At 49.1% G+C, this 25,888-nt stretch overlaps 10 protein-coding genes across 10 annotated transcripts; 5 read left to right on the forward strand and 5 right to left on the reverse strand.

Annotated features, from left to right (window-relative positions):
* Positions 1–2,665: 2,665 nt before the first annotated feature.
* Positions 2,666–6,318, reverse strand: FSUBG_1318 (Cu2+-exporting ATPase; the record flags this gene model as incomplete). The annotated part of the gene is made up of 2 exons (XM_036678044.1): positions 2,666–6,044; positions 6,197–6,318. The coding sequence occupies 2 exons, from the start codon at positions 6,316–6,318 to the stop codon at positions 2,666–2,668; spliced, it is 3,501 nt and encodes a 1,166-aa protein (XP_036543028.1).
* A 2,435-nt stretch (positions 6,319–8,753) lies between these two features.
* Positions 8,754–9,632, forward strand: FSUBG_1319 (ACOB; the record flags this gene model as incomplete). The annotated part of the gene is made up of 2 exons (XM_036678055.1): positions 8,754–8,786; positions 8,838–9,632. The coding sequence occupies 2 exons, from the start codon at positions 8,754–8,756 to the stop codon at positions 9,630–9,632; spliced, it is 828 nt and encodes a 275-aa protein (XP_036543029.1).
* Positions 9,633–10,114: 482 nt separating this feature from the next.
* FSUBG_1320 (RAX1) lies at positions 10,115–11,305 on the reverse strand (the record flags this gene model as incomplete). The annotated part of the gene is made up of 3 exons (XM_036678066.1): positions 10,115–10,351; positions 10,401–11,073; positions 11,124–11,305. The coding sequence occupies 3 exons, from the start codon at positions 11,303–11,305 to the stop codon at positions 10,115–10,117; spliced, it is 1,092 nt and encodes a 363-aa protein (XP_036543030.1).
* Positions 11,306–12,011: 706 nt separating this feature from the next.
* Positions 12,012–12,552, forward strand: FSUBG_1321 (50S ribosomal L31e protein; the record flags this gene model as incomplete). The annotated part of the gene is made up of 3 exons (XM_036678077.1): positions 12,012–12,101; positions 12,176–12,250; positions 12,349–12,552. The coding sequence occupies 3 exons, from the start codon at positions 12,012–12,014 to the stop codon at positions 12,550–12,552; spliced, it is 369 nt and encodes a 122-aa protein (XP_036543031.1).
* Positions 12,553–12,986: 434 nt separating this feature from the next.
* Positions 12,987–13,634, reverse strand: FSUBG_1322 (ubiquitin-conjugating enzyme E2-C; the record flags this gene model as incomplete). Its single annotated transcript, XM_036678088.1, has 3 exons — positions 12,987–13,089; positions 13,142–13,474; positions 13,528–13,634. 3 exons carry the CDS (start codon positions 13,632–13,634, stop codon positions 12,987–12,989), a joined length of 543 nt encoding a protein of 180 aa, XP_036543032.1.
* A 717-nt stretch (positions 13,635–14,351) lies between these two features.
* FSUBG_1323 (CAMK CAMKL CHK1 kinase) lies at positions 14,352–16,203 on the forward strand (the record flags this gene model as incomplete). The annotated part of the gene is made up of 3 exons (XM_036678099.1): positions 14,352–14,354; positions 14,549–14,625; positions 14,688–16,203. The coding sequence occupies 3 exons, from the start codon at positions 14,352–14,354 to the stop codon at positions 16,201–16,203; spliced, it is 1,596 nt and encodes a 531-aa protein (XP_036543033.1).
* Positions 16,204–16,455: 252 nt separating this feature from the next.
* Positions 16,456–18,419, reverse strand: FSUBG_1324 (uncharacterized protein; the record flags this gene model as incomplete). Its single annotated transcript, XM_036678110.1, has 3 exons — positions 16,456–16,961; positions 17,013–17,293; positions 17,347–18,419. 3 exons carry the CDS (start codon positions 18,417–18,419, stop codon positions 16,456–16,458), a joined length of 1,860 nt encoding a protein of 619 aa, XP_036543034.1.
* A 562-nt stretch (positions 18,420–18,981) lies between these two features.
* Positions 18,982–20,740, reverse strand: FSUBG_1325 (uncharacterized protein; the record flags this gene model as incomplete). The annotated part of the gene is made up of 3 exons (XM_036678121.1): positions 18,982–19,358; positions 19,408–19,697; positions 19,749–20,740. The coding sequence occupies 3 exons, from the start codon at positions 20,738–20,740 to the stop codon at positions 18,982–18,984; spliced, it is 1,659 nt and encodes a 552-aa protein (XP_036543035.1).
* Positions 20,741–22,485: 1,745 nt separating this feature from the next.
* On the forward strand, positions 22,486–23,915 carry FSUBG_1326 (thiosulfate sulfurtransferase; the record flags this gene model as incomplete). The annotated part of the gene is made up of 3 exons (XM_036678132.1): positions 22,486–22,543; positions 22,762–23,800; positions 23,855–23,915. The coding sequence occupies 3 exons, from the start codon at positions 22,486–22,488 to the stop codon at positions 23,913–23,915; spliced, it is 1,158 nt and encodes a 385-aa protein (XP_036543036.1).
* Positions 23,916–24,560: 645 nt separating this feature from the next.
* FSUBG_1327 (40s ribosomal s2) lies at positions 24,561–25,545 on the forward strand (the record flags this gene model as incomplete). Its single annotated transcript, XM_036678143.1, has 3 exons — positions 24,561–24,818; positions 24,951–25,208; positions 25,288–25,545. 3 exons carry the CDS (start codon positions 24,561–24,563, stop codon positions 25,543–25,545), a joined length of 774 nt encoding a protein of 257 aa, XP_036543037.1.
* Positions 25,546–25,888: the final 343 nt, after the last annotated feature.

Raw genomic sequence — 25,888 nt, forward strand, 5'->3', positions numbered from 1 at the left:
AGTCGGCGGGGCCTTGCAAGTTGGCTTACAAAAACGAAGCTATTGGATCGGGGTGCGGAGTTTAGGAAAAAGCCACTGGAGGGTGGTTTGAGGTACAGTCAAGCGAGGTACCTTGTGGCGTCTGTGTCAAGATTTAGTGAACAACTGTCAGCATTGGCGGAACCTACTCGCAGTAACCATCCATAACCAGCCTTGATTAGCCATGCAGGCTTGGATGGGTTGGGTTATTGTTCCAAATGGATTGGATTCTTGAATCCTGCAGTGGGAAATTAAGGTGATCGCTATTACATAGGTAGGTAGGTAGTGCACTACAATAGCGGTTGATACCTTAGAGTTCCGCACCGGATCGCACCTAGTACCTCCACTGCCCTGGATTAGTAGAAGTTAAACCTCTCCACTGTACAACCGTTAGAGGATCAATCTCATCTTTTCCCTCTTCACCAACCAACGCAAACTCAATTCATTCAGCAAACAAGCTTACAAGGATGCTTGAATGAAGACTCGGGACTACTCCCTCCAATGACCCAATACAGGAAAGGACTTTCGATAAATCGTTTTTATTACCGCCTCTGGAACGTGGTGCTGTTACCCGTACATGTATAGTCCAGGGGTTCAGAAGAACCTAACGCGATGGTGCTTTGCTCTAATCGGAAAAGGGGGCGGGGGCATCTCATTGCAGACCAGGAACACAGCATCTCAGACCAATCACAACATCTCGTGTTGACAATTCCAGCAAGTCTCCGGATTGGGTGATGTAGGCTAATGAGAGAGGCGTCAGTAGTTTATGCTCATATGAGTTGATACAATATCGAATATGGAGCTGAACACTGACAGACTGGCCCAGACTGCTCAGGGTAGTTATCTCTTGGTTACGGAGAAAAGGAATTTCTTCTTCCAAGTGGGCATAATAAAACTCTAGTAACAATTAAACAGTATCCGTTTGTACTCGGGGGTATTTGTTGTATGTGACATTCTCGACACCCGCTTTCGCAGCACGGATCTCATGTGGACATAACCCAATCTCTAGGTATTACAAGCGAGAAAGGGCACGTCATTCTCTAAGGTAGTTAGAGTTGATTTATACCCGCACATGTACGTGTTGAGCCGCGTTGTCGTGAAACGGGCCAAGGACTAGGAAAAATGTCCATCGTCAAGAATACGCAAGCTCAGGGTTACGTAGGCCAAGGGACAGTGGGAGACAGACGAGGCACACAGTTGTTCCGCGTATTTACATGACTATATTTATATGCGCCGGCACTTGCTCTCTATCTCTAACGGCACTCAGAAAGATCAGCACTGTTATGAGACGACTGTAAGCGTTTGGTTGTTGGAGTCAGTCTATGATTGGACCTCAATACCTGCAGAGAGTGTCAGACGGGTTTCTCCATTTGAAGGGCATAGAGACAGAAGAAGAAAACACCATTCAAAAGCTGTCACGAGACCAGTTTCAAGAACTGAAAAAAAAAAAAAGGAGTAAAGAGGCCGTTGACTTTGTGCCATCCACAACCGTTATTTCCGCCCCATTCATTCATTGTTGCGTCGCCTCAAACTCAGGCGCCTTAACAGGTTTGAATAGCCTTGGCAGATTCCTACGATTTGCACAGCAATCCAATTTTTCCACTCCCTTTATTACCGTTGATCTGATCATTTGTTCTTGGCAGTAGTATCAGAATTCCAACAAAACAGCCCCTAAGATTCTTGCTAGTTTATGTCTCAGATTCTCGATAACTTTATTTGTCACTATCCATTGAGTGATTCAGAAGATGAGTCTATGAATGCAAGAATCTGTTTTTGTCTCAGCCCCGGAAGGCCGATGCCGCCCTTACAGAAGTCCCCTGCTTATGATGCTAGAATTCTTCCGGACAGGAGCACTTAGTTCGAAGAATGTCGCCTTATGAGGATGACGAGGCAGGGATGCTGATACGTAGTCTGATGGGAAATGTAACCATGACTTCTGTAACTAATGATGATTGTCAATATTCCAGGGCAAAATTATGTCGATCCTGATGCTCCAGTGTAGGATCAATTTCGTCTAGACTTGCGTTCTCTAATGGTCGCAATGTCTACTTATGAGGATATCTATCGCACAAAACACACACTTCAAGTCTTCATTTCGCTCTAGTCTTGCGCCATGACTGTCTTATCTAATCGCCCTCATTTATTCACGTTCCTTTGACTTCCCCGTAAACGTTGGCTCTATTCAAGGGAGAGCATCCGGATCCGATCAAGTTCAACTGGAGATCTGAATCAAAGCTGCCCAATCACGAACAACAAAACTGTATTCCGAGCTATCTTGGATGTTTAAGCTCTCGGTCATTCATTACCCTCTATTGCCGTGTTGGAAAGGCAGAAAGTGGCGTTATCAAGCGTGCTCCAAGCTCACATACAAAACATTTACGGTATCTACGGGACATGCAAACATGCGACAAACAAAGAGAAACCTTCATATATCATGATACTTCTGACATTTAAGGCCCGATTAAGAACACTCCTGATATTTGTATAAGACAAAACGGCCAGCAAGAGCGAAGTATCACTAAAAATATATATATGTCCATATGCTCTTATTTTCTTTCTAGGATATCATCGATATATAAGGTAACTTTCAAGACGATACATATATACCAAGCATCATGACTCCATCGCTTAACAAAACAAAAAATTCTTACGCTTCCGTCTCGAGATTTTCCAAAGGCACATAACCCTCCTCTTTCTTGGCTCTTCTCCTACCCAGCGTCTCTCGCACCCAGCCTACAATGCCTCTTCCACTCCTCCAGCGAAGACCACCACGTTGCTCAGCGGCAGCCTCATCCATCCATCGGGGACGCTTCCAGAACTTGAGGAACAGACTACTCACGACAACACTAACACTACTGCACGCCATGGCGAAACCAGCCATCATGGGATGCATGTGGAAACCAATGGGCAGGAAGAAGCCCATGGCAATTGGCAGACCGATAACGTTGTACATGCAAGCCCAGGCGAGGTTCAGCTTGATGCGACGGAAAATGTACCGAGTGAGGTCCAGCGCCGCAGGAATAACCATCAAGTCAGTTGGGCGCATGAGAACGATATCGGCGGCTTCCATGGCGACGTCTGTGCCGCTGGCCATGGCGATACCAATATCAGCAGTTGCAAGTGCAGGTGAATCGTTGATGCCATCGCCAACCATGGCAACGACCTCGCCTTGATCTTGGATTTTCTTGATAATCTCTTGCTTCTGGTCGGGACTCATTCCGGCATAGACATTCTCGGGAGGGATGCCTACAGCCGCAGCAACACTGAGGGCAGTAGAACGCTGGTCACCAGTAACAATAGCTGTCTTCACACCTAGTTTGTGAAGTGCCGAGATGGCAGCAGCTGCACCCTCCTTGATGGAGTCAGCCAAAGAGAGGTAGCCGCTGTATTTGCCATCGATAGCCACGAAAATGTGAGTGGTACCAGTGGCAGGTCCCTTGCTAGCAGTCTTGGTTGCGCTGGAGTCAAGTTGCTCTGATGCCTCGATGACATCCTCCGGAACCTCAATGCCGTTTTCCTGTAGGTAGGCAACGTTACCGACCAGGGCCCGATAGCGGTTACGGTCAACAGCTGAAGCAGGTTCAACCAGAGCGTTAATACCCCTGCCAACAGTGACCTTGAATTCGCCGACACTTCCTTCAAGAACACCGTCGGCCTCAATATCAAGCTCTTGTCGAGCTCCTGCGAGGATTGCCTTACCAACGGGATGTTCACTGCCCATCTCGGCAAGACCAACAATAGCCCACCAAAGTCGACGTCGCCATTCATTATCTTGCCACACAGACTCGACAACAGACTCGACAACGCTCATCTTGCCATAAGTGATGGTGCCAGTCTTATCGAGGACAATCTGTGTAACCTTGGTACATCTCTCAAGAGCAGCGCCACCTTTGATCAGAATGCCATTCTCTGCACCAACGCCAGTACCAACCATGACGGCAGTAGGTGTAGCTAGACCAAGGGCACAAGGGCATGCGAAAACGATAACAGAAATGCAGAGCTTGACGCAGACCATGATCTTACCACCGCTGGAGTCCTGCAAAAAGATTTTTGGTGGGTTCGCAAGCACATGGCTAAGGACCATCCAGCAAAGAAACGTGCTTAGCCCAAGAATGAGGATAGCAGGAATAAAATACCCTGCAATAGTATCGGCGAGTCGCTGGATAGGTGCCCGGTTGGTCTGAGCATCTTGAACCAGCTTGACGATTTGGCTGAGTTGAGTGTCACGACCGGCACGAGTGACTCGGAAGTCAACACGACCATCGCCATTGACGGATCCGCCAATGACGTGATCGCCAGCTCGCTTCTGAACAGGCATCGCTTCACCTGTCACCATGCTCTCATCTACGAAGGTCTCTCCTCGGACAAGGACACCATCGGCAGGCACCTTATCACCAGGTCGCAAAATGACGACATCACCAAGCTGGAGAAGCTCAGTGGGAACAGATCGCTCCTCGTGAGCTGAACCACCAATTCCTGGAGTTTTGGGAGTAGTTGGATCCTTACCCCAAGCCTCAGCAGCCTTCTCAGCGGCAATGGGGTCCACGTAGATTGTAGCCATAGAGGGTGCCAAAGACATGAGCCGAGAAAGGGCCTTGGATGTCTGACCCTTCGCGCTATTCTCAAGGTAACGACTCAATGTGATAAATGTGATGAGCATAGTGCTGGTGTCAAAAATGGTGCTTGGCCTGGTGTGAGGAGGCAAAAGTAGAGAGACCATCATTGTCAAAATGCTGAAGAAGAAGGCACAGGATGTTCCGAGGATAACAAGAACATCCATTGTTGGTGAGCGGTGCTTGACTGACTTCCATGCTGAAATATAAAACCGCTTGCCAATGCCGAATTGGACTGGTATCGTAAGGACTAAACAGATAATATCTCCAAGGTAGAGGCCGGGAATCAACTCAAACCTGCCAAGATCGAGAGCTGGCACGCACATAGGCAAGATCATGTTCAGAATGAAGACCGGGATGGCAAAAGCCAAGGAGGTTCGGAAAGCCGTCCTCCACTCATTGATCTCTCGTGTCTTTGCGAGTGACTCGAGCTGTGCATTGTTGTCTTGGGTGTCGGCCACAATGGCGTTGTATCCCTTAGCTTCGACAGCTTCCACGATGGCCCGAAGACCAATAACACCAGGTTGGTGAGTGACGGTGAGACGCGATGAAGCAAGGCTTACCGATACTGAATCGACACCGTGCATGGCTGTCAACTCAGCCTCCAAAGCTTCTGCTGCAGCCGCATCGGGAACACCATAAACTTTGAACTGTGCCGTGGACGATGACCCGCTATGATGATCATTGGTTGGCTGTGAAGAAATAACTTCCGCGTCGAAGCCACGGTCGTCGATTATTTCCGCTATTTGCTCAGGCGAGAGTTTGGTAACATCATGTGTAATAACGGCTCTTTCCGCGAGAAGACTGATATTGAATTTGAGGACGCCTTCTACGTCCTTGAATCCACCCTCGACAGCAGAAGTGCAAGCACCACATGTCATTCCCTCGATCGCTACTGTCGTGATGGCGATGTTGCCGGTATTTTCAGCATCCTTGCCAGATTTGTCAGCCACCACTTTGCCCGAGTCGACAATTGTAGCATCAAAGCCGCGGTCTTCAATGATTTCGGCGATTTGTTCGGCAGTGAGAAGGTCGGGATCGTGTTCGATAACAGCTCTCTCGGAGAGCAATGAGATGCTGAAGCTCTTGACACCAGGAACATCTTTAAAGCCACCTTCAACGGCAGAAGTGCAAGCTCCACATGTCATGCCCTCGACGGCGATAGTTGTCGTAATAAATTCATTGTCGTCTTCGTTATGTGTAAAGCGTCTGGCGACAGGGCTGGGGAGGTCGGTCGAGAGGACTTCGGCATCGAAGCCTCGGTCTTCGATAATATCTTTGACTTCGTCGGCGGAGATAACTTGAGGGTTGTGCATGATGACTGCGCGTTCCATAACCAGGCTGACTGAAACGTTTCCAACACCATCGACGCCCTTGAAGCCAGCTTCAACAGCAGAAGTACATGCGCCGCATCTATAGAGGAAACAGGGTCAGTGATATATTCCCGAACATGTCGCATAAACTTGGCAGGGGGCCGGCCGCAAAAGCCGAACGAAACTCCATAACTGGGTCCCGGGATGACCGGCGGAAGTTGAGGAAAATGATAGAACTGTGATCAAACTCACGTCATGCCGTCCACTCGAAGTGTCGTTGTAGCAAGATGGGCGCCGGCGCCTGGACTCCTCGGAACGGAGAGCGCGACATTAGTTGTGTCCTTGTTAGGGACTTGGATGTAGGCGGGAGCCATCACGACGGCTTGTGGCTCGTGAGCCTCGTCTTGAGGATCGTGAATATGTTGCGATCCTCAGAAGCCAAGAGATTTTGGAGTTGAAGATTGATTGCCAGATGGCGGCGGAAAGCGGGATGAACGGCACTTGTGGTCTTGGTTCTCACTCTCGCGGTTAGACTCGTTTGGTGGTTGGTTGCTAATAATGGAATGAACGGGCTCTAGTTCAATAGTCCAGCCACGACCATTTGATCAATTTGGTGGAGATGCGACGCAAACAATAAATCGAGCAGCAGCTCGGCAGAAAGAGAGATAAAGAGATCAAGAAGAAGAAGAGTTGCAGTGCTGGGCGAACAAGGAAATCGGAGGCCAAGATCAGTACTGTATCAAGCCTGGACTGGAAGGTCACAGCTTATGCCAGTTGATAACAAATGAGCCACTAAGACCACGAAGACCGGCTTCAATTGCTGATGTATGTGCGTACGTACGTACGTATGTCGGCTATTTTTGGTGTTAGTAAGACGAAAGAAAGAGAACGAAATGAACGACCACTTGGGTACGAGAAAAGAAGAAGAAGAAGAAGAACAAGACTCCAGGCCAAGAACAAAAGGACATGACATGAGCAAGATTCCAAAGGACGGCGTCTCGGCGTTTTAACTACGATTCAGGGGAAACACTCACTGCTATTAGCAAGGAAACACCAACAAAACAGTTCGCGAGGCGAGAGGCCCAAAAACCATCACATCCGGGACGAGTCTTGGCTCAGCGGCTGATACGGTCAAGTTCCAGTTTGGGGTCTGTTTCCGCTGATATCCAAGACGGTCTGATACCTCTCGTTGGTGGATTTAATACAAAGATGCGACAGCTGGAGCACCAGATTTCTTGCTTGCAGGGATGTTTCACTCGAGGCTCAGAAATTCCCAAACCAGGCCCCAGGGTCTCTTTGAACAATGGAGATGAATAGGGAGCTTGTGGCCGGAAAATGCGCTGAGACCTGAGACAAGGGGACTCCGCTATTAAAGAAAACCTGGTCGATTGGCCGCAAACTGTTAGTGAGCAGTGACAGATGCTCAGACAGTTCAAATAAAGTCTGTGAATGGTTGTGAAAGAGAGTGAGATCAGTGAGATCAGTGCAACCATAGCCACAAGACGAAGGCCGCTGGTGTTTATACCTCATCACTACCTATTCGTATGCCTCCTTTGTTTCTCAGTCACAAAGTAACTAAAGTTCTGCAATGGCTCACTTTCAGCTGGCCTTTTATGGCGCCATCTCTTGTCCTGAAAGGCGCAAGTGTCGATCATTCAAGTTGCAACCATTCAGCACCCGGACTGTCCAACCAGCTTTTGCCCTTCACGAACTATCGGAACTAGACGCACCGACCTCTCTTTGGGAAGCCTTCAGCTTGGCTTAGAACTGAACAGGAGTTCAATCTTCAATTTCCTGTCATTGTCGATCGCAACTCTGCCGTGAACCTCTAGTCGGCCATCACCAATCATCGTGTGTCTTTTTAAGTAGCAATGTCTTACTATATGTAAGACGCAATAGAATCCCATTGTGAGGTCTTTCAGGCGGATGTTCCACGTTCCGGCAATCGATGTTCATGTGTCGCGTATAAGGCTACAGCTGCACATGCAGTCAGCATGCCTTTGCCTTACAGCCCATCAGCAGTACGAGCGCTAGACTCGTTGTCACTTGTAGCCAAACTTAATAAGTTACCAAGAGAGCATAGGCAAGTCCAGCAGTGGCGGAGCTATCTTATATGTGGTAGCTTCTTGTCGGTTTCCTTGGCGATAGACGGGTTGAATTGAGTTTTTGTATAATTTACACAGCCATTGACTTACCTGATTACTTTATGGTTTCATTTGGCTGTCTTCCGAGAACCCATCTTGTGGTTGTGGTTTGCATTGTCCAAGGCAAATAAATTTGAATCGCTTCTTATCTAATCTAGTAGAGTATACATGAGCCATTCATGAAAATAACTAGCAGTTTCGGGTTTCGAATTCGAAAACTAAGATACTTTCTTAAGTGGCTCATGTAATATGAGAAATGAAGTGCAGGCCGAAGAACTCCAAGTCAAGATTGAACAGCATTATCATATACCAACATATCAGTACAGGGTAGTTGGCTTCACATTTGAAGACCTAAGGCTTAATTTGACCCCACATCCCATGAGCCCCGCGCCCACCATACGCTGCCTGCCTAGCGCTCCAGCCTCACCTTGAACTACCTAAGCTCCGATGCTCCATCTTGAACTTCATCGATGTATCATTTGCACAAAGCGGCGACCATCAACATAGAGTATTTCTTGGGCCCGAGCCCCAAACGGAGGATATAATAGAGAGCAGGGACTTACGGACTTTCACTACAGTCACTACCTGCAGCTTCTCTCTGTACTGTGACGTACTTGATATCCGTCATCTACACTCTGAGGCTGTAGCCTCGACCACAACACATCATGGAGCAGACGAAGGCTCTCAACGCGCTGGAGGTATGCATAACTAGTCGGAAAGAATTTTAAACGTGCTAACAACTGCGATAGCCGTTCGTCGCTCTCTCCAAATCAGCTACATCTCCTCGCGCAGCCGCCGATCTCGTCACCAGAGCTACATCAGCACCAAACACATTCCTCTTCAGTGATCTCCTCCAAACACCCGCCATCCAAAACCTCGGCGACTCCGAGTTCGCATCGCATCTCAAACTACTCCAGATCTTTTCCTATGGAACATACTCGTCATACAAAACGACAGAAGGCCTACCAGCGCTTGCCGAAGTACAGGCAACCAAGCTACGGCAGCTATCGCTTCTCTCACTAGTCCGAGACCGACAGAACCTCTCCTATGCCGCGCTACAGGAAGCCCTGGATCTTCCTGGAGCACGTGAGGTAGAGGCATTGGTGATTTCTGCGGTTTACGCTGGTCTACTTCACGCCACGCTTGACCCAGCTCGTGCAGTGGTGCAGGTCACTAGTGTTGCGCCTCTACGTGATCTCGCCCCTGAGGCGATACCTGACATGGCAGCTGCTCTGAAGAAGTGGTCTGACCGCTGCACCACCACCCTCGACGGCCTTGACCTTCAGATCAAGGAGATCCGAGCAACAGCTGCAGCTCGACAGCGTGAGCAGCGCTTGGCGGATGAGAAGCTACAGCAGTTGATAAACGAACAACAAGAGGGAATGGGACCACGCAAGTACGATCTGCCAAACATGACACGGGACCTGGGTAGACGGGGGTTTAACAAGCGATCAGTCATGGATACAGGTAATTTGGTGGACGACAGCATGGATGTCGATGAGGCCGAAGAGGAGAAGAAACGAGCAAATAAGCGCAAGCTGTGAAGATAGTAACTCTTTCGAGCCAGGAGAACCAAAAGTCAAGCTCGCAAAACATGTATCACGAAGAATCATGACATAATAGACGATACAACGCCTTTTTATTACCCCTACATCCGTACAAAATGCCGCCCTGAGACTTGTACTAATTCTAATGACCCTAAGGCCATAAATAAGAAGGAAAAACGCATGGTCGGAAAGGATTCAAGATCATGTTCCGGACCGGGAATAGCTAAATTACAAAGAAGACCTGGTTGTTAAACAGTAGAGTTCCGTACGCCAGCCTCTAGAAAGCAACGCCCGAGCTCAATCAAGAGACTGGGGATGGCAGTGCTGCTTAATCAAGGCCCCTGATCATTACAGTCGTGAGTATTGATATGGTGTCCAAAGAGATTCTCGCGAAGATGGCTTTTTCTTTTGATGAGAATTTGAAAGGCCAGTAATGGCCGGCATTAGTGACCGCGATGGCATGTGAGAATAGTAGTTGCCTAGAGACGCTTTCCTGGAACGAGGATGAAGAGAACACAGAGTGCAGCATCTATGAGAACAGTCACTGCGAGGACCATGATAGCACGCTTGGCGATGAGCTTGCGAACGTAGGGTTCACGAATGCGAGAGAAGTTGAACGGGGTGTACTCGCTGTAACCAACCAGGGCCATGATAGGGTCCAGAGAGTACTGGTATGACGCAAGGAAATAAACACCGACGGTGAATGGAAGGATGAGCTATCAAGAGTCAGCGAGGTTTCGAGAGCTGCCATTAGTGAGAACTTACCCAGCATCTGGTTGCACGAGAGTAGTCAAGGAAAATGAGAACAAACGCAGCCCAGAGGGCGGCAAACATGGCAATAAGACCTAGGATAAGTCGCATGATGAGAGTGGGTGGGATAAGGTTGCCTAGAGCCTTCATTCGAAGGAAGCCTGGGAAAGCATCTCGCTCCATAGCCTGGAAGACATAGTCCTTGGCAACATCGAATACCTCGGGATCATCGCGGCCATACTCTTCGATGGCAGTAGTGACCTCTGAGGTAATAGAACCTGGGAGGGTGATTTCTCGCTCAGCTCCAGGAAGAAGGAAAGTGTAGAGAATTTTCTCAGCTGAGGCTCGGATATCCTGTCGCGCAACGGTATGAGCGGGCGAATTGGATTCGGTAGTGACTTCGTGAGAGTTGCTGAACTGAGGGCTGGGTCTAACAGGCGCAGAGGCACTCTGAGGTGAATCATGACTTTGGTCCTCTCTAAGGAATGCCGACATTTGCGCATCTTGGTTCTTCTCCTTCTCAGTCGCATACATGGACGGACCTGCCGTTCTAGGTTCCAAGTCGCCAATATTCTCGAGGATGGCTGAAGATCGTTTCGATTGTGCTTCGGGAGTACCAATAAGGACGGATCGTCGAAGTTCGCGAACATAATGTCGGCAGAGCGACATGTGCTGAGCAACATCGAGCCTGGCTATGTCAGCTAAGCTCTCTGGAAAGTCAATCCTGCATGAACCTACCAAAAGTCGAGATAGTCCACTGAGCGTTGTTGATCGCGCATGTAGATATAGAATGAGAAAAGGTCGACGGGAGGGAGAGTGCGACGACTTAGGACCTCAAAGAGCGTAGGCAGTCGGTTTCTCGTCATGTCAGGCTGAGGCGACGGCGATGCCATTGTGGTAACAGGTTCGTGTTCGGCCATGTCGGGCGAACGTATTATACTTGTCGATAAGGTGAGAGTGAATGTTAAATGAAAGAGGCGTTTCTGGCGCGCGGAGCAACTGCCGGGAAGCTTTATGGAAGGGTCCGGGTACGCGAAGTTCCCCTGATTACGACCGACGACAGGCCGCTAAGTCTTGTCGAAGCAACCGCACACTCTCCTAAGCGAAGCAGTCTCTGAATGAGAGAGACGAGACGCTTATGCGCAAAGAATGGCGATGTTTGCGGTGCCTTGAAATCAATTGCCCCAAGCTGGAATGATGGAATCGTTATGCAGCAACGGCCAAGATTAGATGCAATGCTTGTTACGCGGTAAACACCACTGGAGGCTGAACGTGGACCATACAACGCCTCTAGCCCATCTGGGGTTAGCTGATTGTCCAAACTGTGAATCGACCATCATCACGTGAGAGACTGGTGGATCATCAGGGCTGCGCTCTAATTGGCTCGCCAGGCCCACAGAGTGCCTGCCGATTTCGAGGGCTACGCACAAAGATTTTTGGCAATTACTCCAGCTACTTCATCACACCTTCCTAACGACCAATCTCGAAGAGACGAGCCGCAGGTACGACCAATACTCCCTCCTCTCCTCCCGCGAAGTCCTTTTTCTCTCAAGAGACTACGAGCACGAGCGACTCATTCTTTTATCAACTTCGTCGACCGAAGGACTAACCCTCATATTTCCAGCCATGTCGTCCAAGAAGCCCTCCGGCAAGACTCAGCGCTCCGCCATCGCGGATGTCGTCGCCCGCGAGTACACCATCCACATGCACAAGCGAGTACGTTGCTTCGCCAAAGAATAGCTCGAGAAGCGGAGCTTGAAATATCTGGATTAAATGCTGACGAGCAAAAGCTCCATGGTGTCACCTTCAAGAAGAGGGCTCCCCGTGCTATCAAGGAGATCAAGGCCTTTGCCCATAAGTCTATGGTACGACTATTCATCCAAAGAGCCCGATGCCGAATGCGAAGCAATTGCAGAGGGCAAAGTTGTCATTTTCGAACCACATGTGCTAACCTTCCTGACAGGGTACCTCCGACGTCCGCATCGACCCCCAGCTCAACAAGAAGGTCTGGGAGCAGGGTATCAAGGGTGTTGACTACCGACTCCGAGTGCGAATTTCCCGACGACGAAACGACGAGGAGGGTGCCAAGGAGAAGCTGTACAGCTACGTCCAGGCTGTGAACGTCAAGAACCCCAAGGGTCTTGCCACAGTCGTTGTTGAGGAATAAATATAAAAAGTTTCTCTTGGGACAGGTTCTATGGTGGCATGGCATTTGGAGTTGAATCCGGCATTCTGGCTTTTGACGCTGAATATACACAAGAGGGAAAAAAATGTGATCAAAGCTTGAAGTCAACACAAACGACAATCGGTGCCTAGGCGTGAAGTGGTCTATGGACGAGGCTTTTTTTATGAGGGCGAAAATAATCATTTACGTTCTGACGTGATGATGCGAATCCTATAAGTCGTCGATTAGAGGGTTCGCTATCGACAATGGTGTACATGTTTCTGACCCTATCAAAGTCCCCTCCCTTCGCTGTTAAACCAGCTGTGGAAATGCCATGCAATCCTGTAACCTAACAAGTCATCAAACCAAATTCCGTACACCTGGTACTCCTGTTCCTTTATACAATTATCAAAGCACCAATCCCTATTAAAGCCTAATTACTCGTCCTCAACATCCCTGTGGCGTGCCAGGACCTTCTTCTGGAACTCCTCGGTATCCTTATCCCACAGCTCGGCAGCCTCACCGTTGAGGGGTGAAGCACTGAGTAATTGTCAGTGACATGGTTATGGTTAAGTTAGAATTGTGTACGTACTTGTTGGGCTCGCCAAGCAAGCTTTGAAGACTCAGCAGAACAGTTTGAATGTTGTAAGCAGCAGTCCACTTGTCCTTGAGAATGTCCAAGCAGATGCGGCCGGAGAAGTCGACGTTAGGATGATAGATGGGTGTCTTGAAGAGCACCGTAGGAGCAGCGTAAGGGTAGTTTGAGGGGAACGCAAAGCTGAGCTTAAAGGTCAAGCCAGCGTAGGGAGTATCGTCGGGGCCCTCGATGGTGGCAGTCCAAGCGAGGAGGTTTCCATCCGCACCGGGGAAGGCAGAGACGCCGGGAGCTGGCGACGTCATGAGTTGCATCAGCTCGGTCTGCAGTCTGTCTAGAGTCAGCATCCGTAGCGACCATAATGTCTCGGGACGAGTATTCACCTCTTGGTTGTGCTCTGAGAGTCAGGGCCCTTGTGACCGGAGTTGAGCTTGGCGGCCTGGACACTACCGGGAGCTGAGTTCTGGCTATCCTCCATGTTGTAATCCATTGTGAGATGTTGATGCTGATGTTGTTTCCTCGAGTAGAACTGAGTACGAAGAGATGCCGACAACCAAGAAAGCAACAGAACAGTAGATGCGATTATAGGTTGCTAGGGAGCGGTAGGGAATTGTTTATGTACAGACAACAATTCCGCAAGTGGAAAGAGGTGAAAGTGGACGAATGCAGGGGCGATTGAGGGAGACAAAAAGACGTTGGTTGTGGCGTGTACGCGGGAAGGGATGAAAGCGAATAGAGAGAAAGCCCGGGTTCTGAGTTGTCTTTAAACGTGAGACGATGTGCAATAACAGACTGTTTTAGATTGCGACAGAATTGAATAAAGGGAAGGGCAATGACATCTCAACTCAAGTTTGATCAAAGGCTCCAACTGTTTACCGCAGCAACCAGCGCGACTAGGGTCCAGGTGAATTGAAACACCACAGCCAATGGTATCCAATACAAGGCAGCAGCGCTGAAACTGTAGGGCAGGTTTGTGCTGTGAGAGGATGCACAGGGCGCTAAGTGACGCTATCTTTAGGGGACCTGGGTCGGGGTCTCACAGCAACAAAAAAACACTTTACGCGGTGAATAGACGCGGATCAACGCGTGCAACTTCTGGACTTGAAGTATCAGGACGATATTTCTCAACTGAACGATTGGTCATTGTTGAGCCAGAATATTAGCAACACAATTCAGACACTATCATAGAGTCACATACCTTTACACCATGGTAAGTAGGACATTCCTTATTTAGCCCCTATCAATAGCGTCTATCAGGCTTTTCTCCAGTGACAGATCGTCAGTATCAAGGAGATTGTGAATGATTCACAGTCATACCTAGTCACAGTTACTCAATCTGCTGTGAATCTCGATCTTGTATAACTTCATTAGACTCCTCATCACTAACACAAACCCATGAATCAGTCACAATTAGACCCTCTACCAACGGATCTTCCCTTCCGAATCGTCTCCAAGACCGTGGGCCGAGGAGCATATGCCTCGTTAGTTTTACCCCATGTTTCACTCACGATAACCGAGAGGTTCGCTACTGACCTCAACACAGCATCAAGAAAGCAATCCCGCTTGACGCCCCAACACCAATTTTTGCTGTAAAGCTCATTCACAAGGGCTATGCTGTTAAACATGGTCGCATTTCTACCAAGCAGTTGGCCATGGAGGTCTCACTGCATTCACACATCGGCCAGCATCCCAATATTATCGAGTGGTTCGCTTCAGGAGAAGATGACATTTGGCGATGGATTGCCATGGAGTACGCAGAAGGTGGAGACTTATTCGACAAGATTGAGGCTGATGTCGGTGTCCGTGAGGACATTGCTCAAGTCTACTTCGTTCAACTCATCAGCGGTGTGAGTTTCATGCACTCCAAGGGCGTGGCACATCGTGATCTCAAGCCCGAGAACATTCTCCTCTCCCAAGATGGATCTTTAAAACTCGCAGACTTTGGTATGGCCACAATGTTTGAGTACAAGGGCCAGCGAAAGTTGAGCTCAACACTGTGTGGTAGCCCACCCTATATCGCCCCTGAAATCCTTGCTTGTGGGCGTGCAGACAAGAAGTTACCCAACGCTGCCAAATACTCACCAGATCTGGTCGATGTTTGGTCTTGTGGCGTTATTCTATTCGTTCTTCTTGTCGGCAACACACCATGGGATGAGCCCTCACAAGGCAGCTGGGAGTTCCAGGAATACGTACGAACATCTGGTCGCAGCACGGATGCTCTATGGGGGAGAGTCCCTACAGAAGCACTCTCTCTACTACGAGGGATGATGAGCATCGATTCATCGAAACGCTTCAACTTTACTCAAGTGCGCCAACATCCTTGGTACACTAGACACAATGCCCTCCTCAACTCGGATGGCCGAGTCACAGACCCCATCAACTTGGCGACACAGATGCTGGAGAACCTCCGCATCGACTTCAACCACCACCCAACATCACAACCTTCTTCGAGCGACAATATGGACATAGATACTGGCCTGAATGTCGGGAAATTCTCTTCTACTCAGCCAGAGACACCAATTGCCGATAAGGACTGGGATTGGGAGCGTCCTCCACTTCGCTCTATGGCCTCGCCAGCCTCATCACTCCCACATACTCACGATGCGAGTCGAGCAATGCTCGATACACTCGCTGACGAGCCATCCATGTCTCAATTCTCTCAGACTCCTGGTCCTTCTATGACCCTCACCCAGCAAGCTCGCCGTTTCCGCGACATTTGTCCCCCAGAATCACTTACTCGCTTCTTCTCGGCTGTGCCTCCGGCCCACATCATCCAGATGATTAACGATGCTCTCCACCACCTGAACGTCCCCACGACGCATGTTTCGCCTAATCCACATGGTAACCCTGTCGCTAAGATAAAGGTCAAAGCACTCGACGGTCGTCAACAAAGTTTGCATGGCGAGATTCAAGTGGATCGCCAGCCTCTGCCGGATGGTACGGAGGTCCTTGACATTCGCTTCGTCAAGGTCAAGGGTGATCCTCTTGAATGGCGACGATTCTTCAAGAAGGTGGTTGTTTTGTGTAAGGATGGTGTCTACGTCCCGGAGTCTCAGTAGAGGGACTGTCTTGTAAAGTCAGAACGAGGCACATTCATAGATGTCAGAGTTTGGCAGTTGTATTACAAAGCTCATGATTAGACACATCTATAGATATAATGCGAGAACTTGAGATACCAACAGTATAGCTCCTCCTAGGGACGCAACGAACTTTAGACCTGCTTCCTAAGGTACAAAAAGACCTAGGTAGGTATAGGATAACTTAGTGGCACTTTAGGCCAGTCATTTTTTTTAGCCCCCTGGGACTCTTCCTCACGCGTTCGCCTTACTATACTGTTCAACCTGGAGCCCAAAAGGATGAAATGTGTTTATACCTTCGTCTTCTATACCCCAGCGTTCAAATTCCAACGACTGATTAGCATCTAACGAGCTTAGAATCTCATCCAAGTCAATCTCCAGGTTTGAATAGGACCCGGCTTCATAAGTATGGATTTCTTGTGGTACTCGATTAGAGCTCTCAGCTGGCAACCCATGAGGGCTTGGAATTCTCGAGGGTGAATTCTGTGATTCTGGTTGGCAAGTTTCCTGGCTTTGGCTTTCGCGAAAAGACTCCATGATCCCTGAGAGGACATTATTGGCGACATCGGTGATCGTTTGAGAAGTGAGAGTTTGCTCGAAAATTCCATCGACTAGACTCTCTATACGAGGTCGCATGCGTCTTGAAAACTCACGCCGCGCGTAGTCCTCAAAGCTGTCTAAGACGTTCGCCCTGGGGTGCTCTATGTCTTGTTCGGGTTGTAAAGGACATAGTTCGGGGTCTAGGAAGCTGTTTCAGTGACTGAGTGTCGAGATAACGTGATATAACTTACATGGAGAAGGAATTGGATCATCGTGAGGGAAGAGAATCTTATACATCTCAACCCACTTCTCTTCCTCTGCAACTTGTGGAGCTTTTCCATTCTTCCTCTTTCTGACACGGAGTAATCTCTCTTGTTCTTCATCGATACCTTCTTCCTCAGGCTCTTCACTCTGTCTTTGGCAAATAGTGTCCGCTCGTTGATGTTCGTTGAGGTTGAAAGCTGATTTCAGGTCTTGCCTGCATCTGTTGCAGCGGAACTTGGGAAGCATATGTCGCCGATAAAGATGCTCTCTGTGTATACAGTTAGATATTTCTTTTCCAGCGAGTAGGTAAACTGGACTCACTTGACTCGATGAACAGAGGTCCACCCTGGCCAGCAACAGCTTTTCCACTGAGATGTTTTGTACTTCTCACGATTATGCTTGAAGAATGGACAAACATATCTGGTTTCACTAGAACCACTGGTTTTCCCACGCTTCTTCTGGGCTCGATCTGGTGTCTTGTCATCCTCCCCCAAACCATCATCAGAATCACTTCTCTGACGCTTTCTTCGGGTTTGACTGTTTGATGATTCTCCAGCGTGACTGGCTGCACCGACAACTGGCGTCGAGCCGCTACTCGAAGCTGTCTGGCCATTATAGGCCCCGTGTCTTCTTAGCGTCACCTCCAACCATTCTTGAAGCTTCCCGATTATCTGAACCATGAGTTGATGCTTTTTTCTCTCAGTAACTGCCGACGAGGATGAGGCTTGATCGCTGCTCCAGCAGGTTTCGGCACTGTCTGCCGAGGTCTCTCGACTATAACCGCAGTCTGATGGACCTGAAGATGCTGGCAAGGAGGCCCTGGTCTCAGGAATTGGCTGTAAAGTTGGACTATCACCGACCTGTGATGAATAAACAGCCTGAATAATTCGTTGAGATCCAGGCAGATCAGCAATCCCTTGAGGACTTCCCGGAGGCAGCACGTTTTCTGGATCGAAGTGATCGAACCAAGATACATATGAATCTGACAATGGAGCATGAGTGCAGCTTTCGCTCATATTTCCAGTTGAACAGAAGCATCCACTATCCATCGAGATACCTCCAGTCGACCACGAGGTCCCTGAACTTTCCGTTCTGCACATTGGTTTCTCGTTGTCGAGATCTGACACCTCTATACTTGGAATTTTGGCATACCAAGGTGTCACAACATCGTTCCCTATGGAAGCAATGCTGGTATTGATAGAAGGCATGGGCTTCTTGCCCCAAGAACCCATGTAGCTTGGTGGTACAAGGTGGGAGACTCCCTCTCCATGGTTGGAGATACTTTTGAGCTTCGGGATTTGCCCCGTACTACCCTCACTTGGGGGATTCTCCCAGAATTTTGCTATGAAGCTTCTCTCCTGCTCCCACTGATCGTTGTGGCTTGGGTCAGACATGCTGCATACGAAGCTGAACCCAATCAGAAGGGTGCTTGGTAGTCAGAAACGTAAAGAAAGATAAGATCCAGCTATTAAAGTTTTGAGAAGTAGGCTGATAATGAATTGTTCAAGGACTTGGGGGCAGTGTGCTTTATATGACTAGTTAATCCGCAATTGCGCAGGTTCTCAACGGCGGGCGAACCGTGCATGAGCGAAGGCAACAAACGGGCAAGCGTCCTGATCAGCCAGTCAGATGGGTTGAAAATAAGCCCATGGCTTGTTACGGGAACGTACTCTTCCTAGACAATAGGTAACGAGTAGATGCATCTGATTTGGCGATAAGTAAGTGTAAGCGAGCACGAGGTAATTGAATAATTACACTACAGCCAGACTCGATCTTGTTAAATCAAGTCACATTAACAGTTCGATGAGAATGAAATGGTATCTTCGAATTCAAACGCCAAGTCTATCCTGTTCCGTCTATCTTGTTCCGTTGGTGATCATCTCATGACCCGCATGCCAATACAAATGCTCAACTCATAAATCAAATTGGTATCTCAAATCCCCCTTTTCGTCATCTTCATAGGCTCGCAAAGCCTGTAGGCCCCAGATCTAAACCAGAATCCCGCAACGCCTGCATGAAGATCTGGTTATCAAGGCACCGCACAATATTCTCGTTAATGCCCGTCATCTGAAGCCCTCCATCAAGAAATGACTGGAATTCTTGTGTTGGAGACACAATAGAGCTTGAGCCTTGACTGCTACCGTCCTGTGGCTTCTGGCGGCAGGACTGCATACTATCCCTGAGTGTATTGCAAGCTAGCTGGACCACCAGAGGTGCCAGTGTAGGCTGCAAGTTCTTCATGTCACTAACATTGCTTCGCATGCGCTGCTCAAAATCAGACATGAGGTTCGTGCCAAAGTCATCATTGTTGCTCTTCTGCAAGCGATCGTAATCTGGGCTTTGTTAGCACTCAGCCTGCAGTGTATGTGGTTGAACACTAACACGGTGTAGGCACAAGGCCCCCTCCAGGAAAGATGATTTTATAGACATCGTTCCATCTCTGTTCCTCGACCTCTTTGAGATCTGCTCCAGGGTCACATTTTCGGGCTCTTGCATGCAGTGCCTTAGACTGGCTTGCGTTGATGCCTTCGTGCTCCTGGGTGTTGCGACTTTGGACTTCGCAAGGTGCAGAGGCTCTTAAATGCCTAGAGAGCTTCAACTCTGTCTTGAAAGACTGAAAGCAGCGCTGACACTCATGTTCTGGGAATGTATGACTTCGGAAGATGTGTTCCCTGGAGAGTTGTCAGTCTATCCCTGGATGTTTTAGGGTGAACATCACTTACTTGACTCGATGCACTGTCTCCCACCCAGGTCCGCAGCAACTTCTTGAGTTTGCATAGCGTTCTGGATTATGCTTGTAAAAGGGGCAGGCAAATCGTGGCGCTGCAGAAGTCGTCTTGGATCGTTTCTTATCCACAGACATGCCGTCAGCTTCGTCTGTTGACGAATCATCGAGCTCAACACAGTCAAAAGCTCGCTTTTTTGACTGGCCAGGCACAATCATCTCTTGTTGAGGCTGATCCATCAAGTTGATTGGTGGAACCGTCTCTTCAAGACACTCAATGGGTCTTTGTGCCGGAATTGGAGCCGCGACATCCTCTTCAAAGAGAACTGTGGCTGGCCGTGGCACATCCGCTGGCCCTGCCAACAATGGGTTTCCATTGAATATTCCCAGAGCGTCAAACCACACATGATTTGTGGGATCACCGGGGTTGTAGTTATCCCCATCGTCCCCAGTGATTAGGTTGCTCAACCTTGCATCATCTGCAAGGGAAACGCTCAGTGACGATGCCAAATAGTGGCCATTGTTGTGACCAGCTGTCCGTGATGTGTAATCCGAAGCACTGTGACGACGTTGATGTCTTCGACCCGAGCCTCGAAGTTTTGATCTGACCTTGAGCAGCAACCACAGCCACCCAAATCTTTTCATTAGAACTTTGATCGCTTCGGTCTTAGTCGCCGGGACGAGGCTTTGGGACGATGAGCCATGCTGAGGCCTGGGGTGTGGCCATTCGCCAGCTGATGAGAAGCTTGGATAAGCCCTGAAAGTGGGTTGGCTGAGACGAGCCATGTCGTAGCTTGGGTAACCATTGGTTGAGGAACTCATAGGTAAAGGCGACTCCGAGAACCCATATTGCGGACGGACATTGGTGTTGATAGCGCTGAGACCTCCTTGCACTGCCCAGGGATAATTGGCCACTGGTCTATTATGAAGACCATCCTGAGATTGAGATTGGGCAGTGAATTCGGGTAAAGGTGTAGGGTACGAGTACATTGAGGCGAGGTGTTGGTACAGGAAATTGCCTTTGTTGATTTGAGGCGAAGCTTACTGATAGACGGTAGCTTCTTGTTGGATAAACTGATTTATATTGTTGTACGGCGCTAGCCAAGCGATACTAGTTACGATAAGGTATATATATATGTTGTATATATATCTTCTGAACTAGGTTTCAGGTTAAATGGAAATAAGATCTCGTTTAGGGAGCCGGGAATGAAGAGAGGCGAAAATGATATCCTGGGGGGAATAAGCCCGTATTTAACTCTTGGAGGCCTTTGCGCAGCTGCGCAGTTGCGTGTGGTTGGTTGCGAACCAGGAGCTGAGATCGCAGCAAGGCAACGGGGCCCTCTGAAAGTACAACTTAACAGCCCCCAAAGTCCCTTACTTTCAAGATACGTCTTGAGTCGCAAGGGGTTGACAACGGCTCTTCAGTCTTGGCTTTTAAATCCTTCCAAGACACAGGCAGCGGAGTCTGTAGTGAGTACAGAGGTTATGAGCCCCTGGCTTCAGAGACAATTGGTCAATGGATCAAAAAGAGAGTTCAACGAAGCTCAGATAATGGTGACAATCCGCTAAAAGAGACAAGATCTTCTCAAAGAGCCTCAGAGAGACAACAAGGACAGTCAATAGAGTTGAGAGACTGTCTTGGGGCTGTCATGGGAATGTTCAGACTATCAAGGCTTGACTGACTGGCATGGCACAGTCAGCCTGATTGAGGCTGTGGGCTCCCTCTCACTAGAGCTGAGTTGTGCATGGCTCACCAACTTGCATGTAACAGCACAACTCACAAAATGTGCCAATAAACCAGCCAGTAAGCGGCTGAATCGATTTACCCAAGTCCATTTCGGGTATGCTTGACGCCAATTTCTATGTATGCCCTGAAAAACGCCCGACGCCTTGCATAACATCATGTACGAGCATCCTTACTCGGCCTGTGTGACTGGTTCCTTCAGTTGTTCATTCCACTCAAAGCCTGAAAACAAACGTCAGCCTGATCTGGTTGAAAATGAACGGGTTGGGGGCTGTACGTTGACGACACATGGGGCATTGCCCTCTTGATGAATCTTGTTTGATCCATTCCAATATGCAGTGCTAAACACAAACACCGTCACAGTCAGCACGTAAATATTCACGATAACAAAGATAGATATAAGGTGAGCTCGAACCATGTGAAAGTTGTGACCGCACTTCCCCGACACTGAGGTTCATTTTGCGTTAGTAGAGTTTATCTTTATCAAGATGGTCTGATGTTTACTTACACAGGCTGCAATCGTCGCCTGGGTATTTACATGTCGGACACGTCCCGTCAAAGTGGACCTGACAGATACCACAAACATCGTCTTCAGGTATATCCCAGCGCCAAGTAGCGACCGTATTCCACTTCTTGATGGTGACCTTCATGATGTTTGTTTTGAGGCAGAGAAGTCACGGGATCGATATTGTAGAGATGAGGATTTCTGGGGTTAGGATCGAGACTCAAAGTGGCCGTGCAACCTTTGAGTGAAGAAGGGTCAAGGTTTGAAGCACTAACGTCGACGTGGGGGAGGCACATGAGCTCAGGTTGACAAGGTGAGAGGTCCAAGACTCCAACCTAACGTAGTGGATTGGGCTGTAGTGGTGGGTGGGCGCCTATCGTTTCGCGCTTCAGTGACCTCATCCGCTGAGAGCCACCCACTGAACAAGCTGTAGCCCGCTGTAGAAACCCCTCCGACTCCGTCATCGCCCACCGTTGGAAATGACTGATGGAGGTGGTCCAAGCTCCTCACGATTCCGCCAACCTCGCCCGCACTTGCGCGAAAGGTATCATCCATTCAAAGTTGACTCGATTGGCCGTTAACCTCTCGTCATCAACCTCACTCGCCTCACGTCAAGTCCACCAGACAATTCTTTGCGGTACTAACCCCGCCGACGAATGAGGACGTAGACGGACAGTTAAGCCTTTTGCTAACTGTCTTTTCTACAGTGTCTGGCCTGCGAATTTACATTTCGTTTGGCTCTGACTCTTATCAATCGCTCAGGAACTCGCGAACTTGCCCTACGTCAAGTCACTGAGTCCGACGAGCTCTCACCACCTCTTCATCCTGTACACAACATCTATCCGATGGCGTCTATCGCATTCTGCCGCTCAACAAGAGCTGGCATTCCTCAATGGGGCTCCAAGGTTTTCCGACCTTCCCTGCTCACCCGCCGAAACTTCTCATCCTATCTTGTTACTCCGACAGAGCTTCACGAAGCCCTCAAGAAGAACCCTCCGTCGCCGATCAGCACCGATCCTCGAGTAATTCCCCTCTGCGCATCATGGTTTCTCCCCAACGATGGCCGATCCGGTATCCAAACGTTTCGCGAACAGAGAATTCCCAAGGCCCGGTTCTTTGACCTAGATAAGGTCATTGACAAGCGCAGTCCCTATCCTCACATGCTTCCTAACCCCAAAGGCTTTGCTGCTGCCATGAGCGAATTGGGTATCCGAAAGGAGGACATTGTGGTGGTGTACGACAGCAAGGAGCTTGGTATTTTCAGCGCACCGCGTGTGGGTTGGACCATGAAGGTTTTTGGCCATGACAAGGTCCATGTACTAAACAACTTCAAGCTTTGGGTGGATCAGGGCCTGCCCACCGAGTCGGGAGAACTCTACAGTATCGAGTGCTATCCTTATCAAATTCCTGAGATGGAGGAGAACCGTGTCGCGAGCTTTGAGCAGGTTAAGGAAGTCGCACAAGACCACAACAAGGAGGGCGCTGAGGGCATTCAAATTCTCGATGCCCGACCCCATGGACGTTTCACTGGTGAATCCCCTGAGCCTCGCGAGGGTCTTTCTTCTGGTCATATTCCTGCTTCTATCAACATCCCCTTCAGCTCTGTTCTCGATCCTGAAACCAAGGCTTTCCTCCCCAAGGACCAACTCAAGAAGCTGTTTGGGGAGAAGGGTGTCGACCCTCAAAAACCTATCATCTCAAGTTGTGGTACTGGTGTGACTGCCTGTGTTATTGATACTGCCCTTGAGGAGGCTGGCGTTGGTTCCCCTGAGTCCAGGAGGGTCTACGATGGCAGTTGGACGTAAGTGCCTCCTTTGAAAAAGCTCATGATATGAATTATGCTAATATGTAACAGTGAGTGGGCTCAACGGGTACAGCCTTCAGAAAACTTGATTGTCAAGACAACGAAGGAGTAATGTGACTTGGTGTCTGGTCTAAAAGATGGCGGAATACTGAGTAGTCGAGCTGCGATACCCTCATTAATGATGGCCTGTGGTGAACAGGCGTGTACGAAGAGAAGAAGAGCATGGATTCCCAATTCCCCTCCGTGGTTTAGTTCTGTGTCTGGTTCAGGTGTCCATTGAAGGACGAGAAAAATGGCTTATGGTTGTCCTCTAGCATCCCCACACTTTTGCATTGTTTTTCAGTATATATATGTGTGTGTATACGTGAAGCAATTGACTGATGGAATTGTCAATATTGAGTCTGAGTCTGAGTCTGAGTCTCTAATTTGACTGTATCGGACCGGGATGTTGTATTGCCGATCACTCATGATGGGTGGGGTGGCTTGTCTACACCGAGAATTGAACCATCCTATTTTCGGTGAGAATCAAGGTGAGATCCACCCCCACTACTTTCAATCAAAGACGGCCTAACAATTAAGGCCCCAATTCCAGTTAGGGCTCGCTAACGTCGACCAAAAATTATGTGCGTTATCCACCCCACCTGACCCGGGCCAAAAAGTTCCAGTATCGCCAACACCAACAGCAGTATCTTGCTCTTGCGCAGACCACATCTTGCCTCCCACCCCCTCCAGCGCAAAACAACAAAAATCCTTCACAATGGCTGATCGTGGAGCTTCTCGCGGCGGTGGTTTCGGATCCCGAGGCGGTGATCGCGGCCGAGGACGTGGACGTGGCCGTGGTCGTGGTCGCGGCAAGAACGAGGAGAAGGAGTGGCAGCCCGTCACCAAGCTCGGTCGATTGGTCAAGGCCGGCAAGATCAACAGCATGGAGGAGATCTACCTTCACTCTCTGCCCATCAAGGAGTACCAGATTGTCGACAACTTCCTGCCCAAGCTCAAGGATGAGGTCATGAAGGTGCGAAACACAGTTCTCAGAATCCATCACACGAAGAAGCCCTAGAACGAAGCAAAAACACCAACTCGAATAAACAACACGCAATCATTGGAAGGGAAAATCGGCTTGCTAACTCGTCATTCACAAATACAGATCAAGCCCGTCCAGAAGCAGACCCGTGCCGGTCAGCGAACCCGATTCAAGGCCATTGTCATCATTGGTGACTCCGAGGGCCACGTCGGTCTCGGTATCAAGACCTCCAAGGAGGTTGCTACCGCCATCCGTGCCGCTATCATCATTGCCAAGCTCAGCGTCATCCCCGTGCGACGAGGTTACTGGGGTACCAACCTTGGTCAGCCTCACTCCCTGCCCTGCAAGGAGTCTGGCAAGTGTGGTTCCGTCACCGTCCGTGTACGTACACCCAAAAAAAAAAAAAAAGAAGCGAATATCCTCGAAACAAAGACCTTGAAAATACTGACTGTTTTTATAGCTCATCCCCGCTCCCCGTGGTACTGGCCTCGTTGCCTCTCCCGCCGTCAAGCGATTCCTCCAGCTCGCCGGTGTCGAGGACGCCTACACCTCCTCCGCCGGTTCCACAAAGACCCTCGAGAACACCCTCAAGGCTACTTTTGTGGCCGTCTCCAACACCTACGGCTTCCTTACCCCCAACCTCTGGAAGGAGACCAAGCTCATCAAGAGTCCCCTGGACGAGTACGCCGACACACTGCGGGAGGGTAAGCGATACTAGAGCTAGAGCGGGAAAGTTTTATGCTGGGAGCTGGAAACTGGTGCCGCGGAGTCACGATTCCTTGTGTTTCATTGCATAGGTTGGCCGGTTAGGACACGTCGGATCTGAGGCTATGAGAAATAATGGCTTAAGGTCTGAATGAAAAAGAAATTTCATCCTTCATGATTGCTTTTTTTGCAAAACAAACATCGGTCCCTGTCCCTCATTATTTACCTGCGTGTGGTGATAAAAGAATGGTGAAATCTGAAGGACTAAGCTAATCACACAAAACTAACTCCAAATACCCAAGTCTAGTTAAAGCACCCATTCCTAACAACCAATACAAGGATAACGCAGTAGACCC

The sequence above is a fragment of the Fusarium subglutinans genome, assembly GCF_013396075.1.
Source record: "Fusarium subglutinans strain NRRL 66333 chromosome Unknown NRRL66333_c0000007, whole genome shotgun sequence".
NCBI classification, from domain to species: Eukaryota; Fungi; Ascomycota; class Sordariomycetes; order Hypocreales; family Nectriaceae; genus Fusarium; species Fusarium subglutinans.